Source organism: Plectrocnemia conspersa, unplaced genomic scaffold (genome assembly GCF_051122295.1).
Source record: "Plectrocnemia conspersa isolate PC_06_02 unplaced genomic scaffold, ASM5112229v1 ptg000008l, whole genome shotgun sequence".
NCBI classification, from domain to species: Eukaryota; Metazoa; Arthropoda; class Insecta; order Trichoptera; family Polycentropodidae; genus Plectrocnemia; species Plectrocnemia conspersa.
The window spans coordinates 655,694-661,571 of NW_028277172.1; the positions used below are offsets into that span (position 1 = coordinate 655,694).

At 30.4% G+C, this 5,878-nt stretch overlaps 1 protein-coding gene across 1 annotated transcript; it reads right to left on the reverse strand.

Moving 5' to 3' along the window:
* Positions 1-2,069: 2,069 nt before the first annotated feature.
* Positions 2,070-4,328, reverse strand: LOC148232652 (peroxisomal multifunctional enzyme A). The gene is made up of 3 exons (XM_088189773.1): positions 3,973-4,328; positions 3,666-3,819; positions 2,070-2,558 (listed from the first exon to the last, which is right to left on the reverse strand). The coding sequence occupies exons 1-3, from the start codon at positions 3,973-3,975 to the stop codon at positions 2,350-2,352; spliced, it is 366 nt and encodes a 121-aa protein (XP_088045899.1). The 5' UTR covers positions 3,976-4,328; the 3' UTR covers positions 2,070-2,349.
* Between the last annotated feature and the right edge of the window lie 1,550 nt (positions 4,329-5,878).

Here is a 5,878-nt window from a genome sequence, read left to right on the forward strand (position 1 = left end):
ATCAAAGTTCGATTTTAATATACTTTGACCAATACTCTGATATCAGAAGTCCGTAGTAATATTGGTAATTGCATACAAATAAAGGAGCAATATGCGAGATGCGACATCTGTATATACATCTCCCTCTTATTTTCCCTTGAGAGTAGAGTTGGCTTAGTTTGTTATTTGTACTTGACTTAATGAAAATTTAAAACTTAAATTAGTTTTAGAACTTTCATTGGGTTAAGTTGGGTTTAGTTAACTCGTGTAGGTTAGGTTTGGGTTTGAACAGCAAATGGACGTTTCGTATTGAGTTTCATAGACATTTTAGAACAGCATTATAATTTCTCTAGCACCTATCAGTTAAATTACATTTTCACTAGTAGAAATGTATATTCACTAGTGAAAATATAAATGAAAATCTAGGAATCGGTGTCATCTATATATAGGGTGTTCCAAATTTAACGCAAGTGAATTAAATAGAAAATACATTTTTTAGTCTTTGGATTGCTATTTTATCATTGAATCATAAAGAACATAAGATATTTATGATTATTATTTATTTCTACTAACCCTAAACTCTCAGCTGTCAACTTTTACTGAACAAATTACGGTTAATTCAAATCTTGCGTTAATTTTGCGACACCCTTTATAATTAATTATAAATTATTACGAATATTATAATTTATAATCAATATATGTCACTTTGATACTGGGGCCAATTATTTTTTATTAATAATAATGCATTTTTATAAATAAAAATTCGATTCTGCTGCCGTGGCTTGAACCCGCGGCCTCCTGATAAATATATTAGACCGTATGGAATATGCTATTTTGAGTTATCTACCGGGTGGTCTTCTATAAATGAAACCATTGTTTGACACACAAAGTTAAGTAAGACCATGCTCAATGTTTCAACGATCACAAGTACTTATACGGCTTCCATTAATGATGTCACAGATTTTTCGTGTTACTCACCTAAGTCACAAGATCGCATTGTGCTAAAACCCTATTTCACAGTCTATCTTCCGTTGGCTCTCTCTCCCCTAAACATGTGAAATAATTTACGGAAGCCACCTTACAAGCAGTAAAGAATTTTTGATTACGGTGATTAATTTTGAAAGTCATACACTAAAATACACCTAATTTTTATGTTAACTTATTTATAAATTATTTTTGACAACATGTCAATTGTACTGGATTCTAAAAATGGCATTTTTATTGATATTAAAAACTGCAAAATATTAATGTGATCATTTTACATTTATTAAAAAGAGATTGCACTGAAATTTATTTGTATAAAGGGTTCATAAATATTTTATTTTATCTTATGGTAACCATATATTTTACTCACTATACTTCGTCGCTCTTTTATGCACGCTTTGGTTAGCTACTATTATATTCTTTGTTCTGTGGTTACCATACAGTTGTTTTTCAGCCTTGATCTATTATATTTTAGGTTTTAAATGTGTAATTTTAATAAATAATTACAATAAAACACACAACAACTATGTAGTAATTTTGATTCACTATACATTTTTAAAGTCTATCACGGTCATGTTTACGTCTGATTCTTGGGTGTTCTTCATATGACGATTTCTATCAAAGCTTTGTTTGTAAGACACTTTTGATCAATTGACGCTTCCCACTGAGCAATTATTTATAATCGAATCCCTTAAAACGTCTATATATTAGCAACCCAATATTATATGAACGCATTCATAGAATTATGATGGCACATTTATTTTTGAATAAATTTTTGCCAAAATAATACATGAATATGTTAATCCAACTCAGTTCATATTACCTTGAATTTTAAATGCATATTGTGTGCTCGTTTTTGTTGGCTTTCCAGTATATTTCTTTATATCTATAAATTGAAATTTGTTGCCAACAGTCAAATAAGTCGCATAACGTACAATCAATTCACTGCTAATCTATAATATGATAGTCGATGCATTTGAGTAACCTTCAATCTATGTATCATAATCTAAAAAAAATGCGCCACGTAATATCGCCACTGGGTACAAAATTTGACGTACAAGAAAAGCAATTCATTCGCCAAAAACAGTAAAAACACAATTAAAATATTTTTAATTTCTATATTATCTATAATAGGAAAATAAAAAATAGATAGTAATATTACACATAAAAAGTCATAAAACAAATATTAGCCATTTTTATCGATTTTAACTTATCTCAGTTCAACTAACTTGTTGCAGCACTTAAAAGTCACGTTTCGGTTAACTTTATATCATAATTCTACTTTAAAAATATTCGATAATAATATTGTATACTGACTAATAAACGATCGCCGAATCGATTAGGAATTAAATGTTCAGATTAAATATAATTTATAGGTCAGTTTTTTTAACGAAGTTTTATGTAAGGTTCCAATTTCATAGCTCTCATGATGTCTCCTGTTACAGAGCATTTTCCAGCTTGGACTGCGTGTCTCGCTTCCACTTTTCCCGTGGCCAATTGAATGAGGGTTTCTTCGGTCAGTGTAAAAGTTGCGTCAGGGTCTTCATCGTCTTCTGGTTCTCCAGGATATACGACTACTTTATTTAGGTCCATTGCTGAAATTAAAATTTTGTTGTAAGCGTAAGGTCTATATTATATATAATAGTTGCACGTAACACTATGATTTAAAAGCATGGTTGATATTACGTTATTAATTTAGTATTTCCTAGCAGAAAGCTGAGAGAACCGGACAGAAAGATAATTGATCATTTACTCGGTCTATTAAAGTATATAACGACGAATAGATAATATGTTGGAATTTATTTATATATTGTAGATCTACCATTGCAGCATGACAGGCGTTAACTTTATACATTACAACCGGGTAAACACAATCAAAAACTACTAAATATTCTTCACAATCGCGTCCCTTATTCTTGAAAAATGGAAATGTTACGTCTCCAAAGTCAAAGTTAAAACAATGTTGCTAAAAAAAATTAAATTGCTCGGTAACGAGCGTTCCCACTGTGACGGCGACGGCGTGATTTTATTGCTTTTGACATGGATTTTTGACTTCTGAGAAGGGATAAATATTTTTTGCGCTTTCCTATCAGTCAAATCTCAGTTTAGATGTACTTTATTAGATTTTCACCTATTGTTTTAAATAGTCTTAATATAAACGAGCGTTCTTGCCGCGATGGCACGATTTTATTGCTTTTGACCTGGACTGGAAATTCACTATATGGCAACACTGAGCATCAAAGAAAACACAACTAATTATGAGTAGATATTTTTAATAATTTTTAATGCCTAATTAATGTATTTCGCGCAAAATATGATTTCAGAAAATATGTCGCATGGTGACTAATTTTTATATTTATTTGTAGCATTGAAAGGGTTAGCTCGTACCTACCTATTTATTTATCCAAGAAATTATATTACGATGTTAAAAAATATATAAAATGCCATTTTTGTCTTGAGGCCCGGAATCATTGTTTTTCCAGGGCGGTCCTGATCATACTAATTACTGTTGCAAAATTGAACGAATTAGGATTGTAAATTTAGTCTTATCCCCCATATTCCCTTAACCATAACCTATTATTTCTATGAAAAATATTTATATCTCGCTCTTATGAAAAATGTAACTTAAATAAGTTCTTAAAAAATATATATTTAATAGCAATATCAAAGTTAGAACTGATTTTAAAATAAGTAACACTCACTCCAATAACGAACTGTTTGATTCTTCATGATGCAAAAAAGGAATACTCCACCGAGTTGCTTCGCTATCACTGGATCAACTGCCGAAAATCTCTCTTTGATCTTCACAAACATTTCAGAAGCAGAGACAGATATTTCCGCGCTATTATTAGCACCCTAAAGAAAATAATTTTATGTATACAAATAAAAAAACATATTATACAATCTAAGTAGGACACTAAACTGGTTTAAATTTCAATGCCATCAATGTATTCATATTCAACTATTACGCATTCATAATTCATCTATATTATAATTTGATTATGTTACCATTTTTTTTAGTTGGATAGTCCTGTTGGTTCGACGATCGTTGAACGACTGTACCGTACTTGTCGATGATGGTGAGAGTCACTGATCTTTCTCTCAATTGGGTCTACTTTCACTTTTTTGGCGTACAACACCTTTCGTTTTCACCTCGTGGTTATTGAAAGCCAAGATTTGTGCAATCTATCTACTCATACCTGCGCGTAGTTACTAAACCATCCTATTGTCACTTATAACAAATGTCATTCCGAAGAAAACCAGTAAGCGATCACGAGTTTTCACTTATGAACGCGTGAGTATGATGTTAAATATAATTTACAATTCTTGATGATGTGCATCTTTTGTTGATGTAAGATAATACTAGGTATTTTTCCTTTTAAATGATATATGGATGAGAAACGGAGACTTTCTCCAATTCCAGTTCCTTAAGTAAAAAGCATTATTTTCCCCGTTATCTTTTAAAGAAAACTTTTTATTGAGAGAAAATATATATATATATTTAGCAATTAATTTACTTTAACCAAACTTTATATAAATACGATTTTTTCAAAAACAATAGTCTTGTAGAAAGTTCACAATTAAAATGAGTATTCCTGATTTGTGTGTATGAAAACAATGGGAAAATCATTTACGTGGTAAAAGTATAATATTACAGGGACTCTCAAATTTATTCAAAACGAAATATTCTACATGGTTTATTTTTTTTAAATTGCTAAATAAAACGCTTAGTGAGAAATTTATGACTTCTTGAACTTGAAGTATATATTTTTCTAATCAATAATCGATTCTGGAGCTGCTAAAATATGATAAATCACTATTTACAGCAGCTTGGTAATTTGCAATCTGCAGATAAAGCAATATTTTTAGCTTAACTTATTAAATTTTAACAATCGTACATATGTTATTATGCATTGTCGTGCAATAGAATTGCACCTTTTCAATTGCCAAGTACGTTCTAATTCTCGATGAATTTTATAGATTTTACGGCACTATAATTTGAAGGAACTGGGTTACAATCCCATACGAACTATAATAATTTTTAACTTTTATCGTTTCTGGAAGATCAGAATTAGTGATTGTTTTATAATTATAAATTCGATCGATTATTAAAGATTATGTTATTCTAAATTTTTCTAATCTCACGGATGAATATCGTGGTAAATAGTTCAAATATAATCGAGCTAGTTGGCGATACTGACACATTTTTACTATAAACTGCAATAATACTTTATAATTAATAAAATATATGTCATTGATTACAGATTTTGATTTTAAAGCTGTAACACACTGAGCTCAAGCATACTTGACACAATGAAGGGATTAAAACGTTTCAAATTTACGCACCAGCGGGAAAATCTAATTATTACGCTATTAAGTCATACAAATCGGTAGGTAATTTGTATTTTTTTGTCATAGAGTATTCGCTAAAATAGAAGGGCTTAACGTGCAATCTGTTTCAAAAACTGACTGATTAGAATCAACAATTTAGTCATAAATTTCAAGAGGATTTGTATCACATTTGTTGCATAGCTTGCTAACCAATCACAAACATGCATCATCATCATCTAGTCTATTGTTGCACTCGCTTTTTCAAAGTGACATTTGCTTGAATGACATCTCCAAGGTCGAACTGTGCAACGGGAATTTGTGGATTTACGGCGCTTTTTTCCCGTGACCGTTTCGTGACAAAGAAATATTTTTTCAATGCACCCAAAATCCTATTTTTTCTATTCGTAACGAGGGCTTTTGTGTGATCTCACTATTGCCTGGTTTATCCTTATTGATGAGTGATAATTTTTGGTCAGAGTTCAATAATTTGATCCCCCACAGGAATATGTGTATTTATGTATTAATATTAATAAATAAATACATATAATTCAAACAAGTATTTATTATTAAAACTGTATTTTTG

Bases quoted from the DNA above. Each gene is read 5' to 3' on its own strand.
- LOC148232652 (XM_088189773.1), bottom strand. The intron at 2,559-3,665 runs GTGAGTGTTACT...TTTTAATTTCAG, and splicing joins TCAAACAGTTCGTTATTGGA to CAATGGACCTAAATAAAGTA.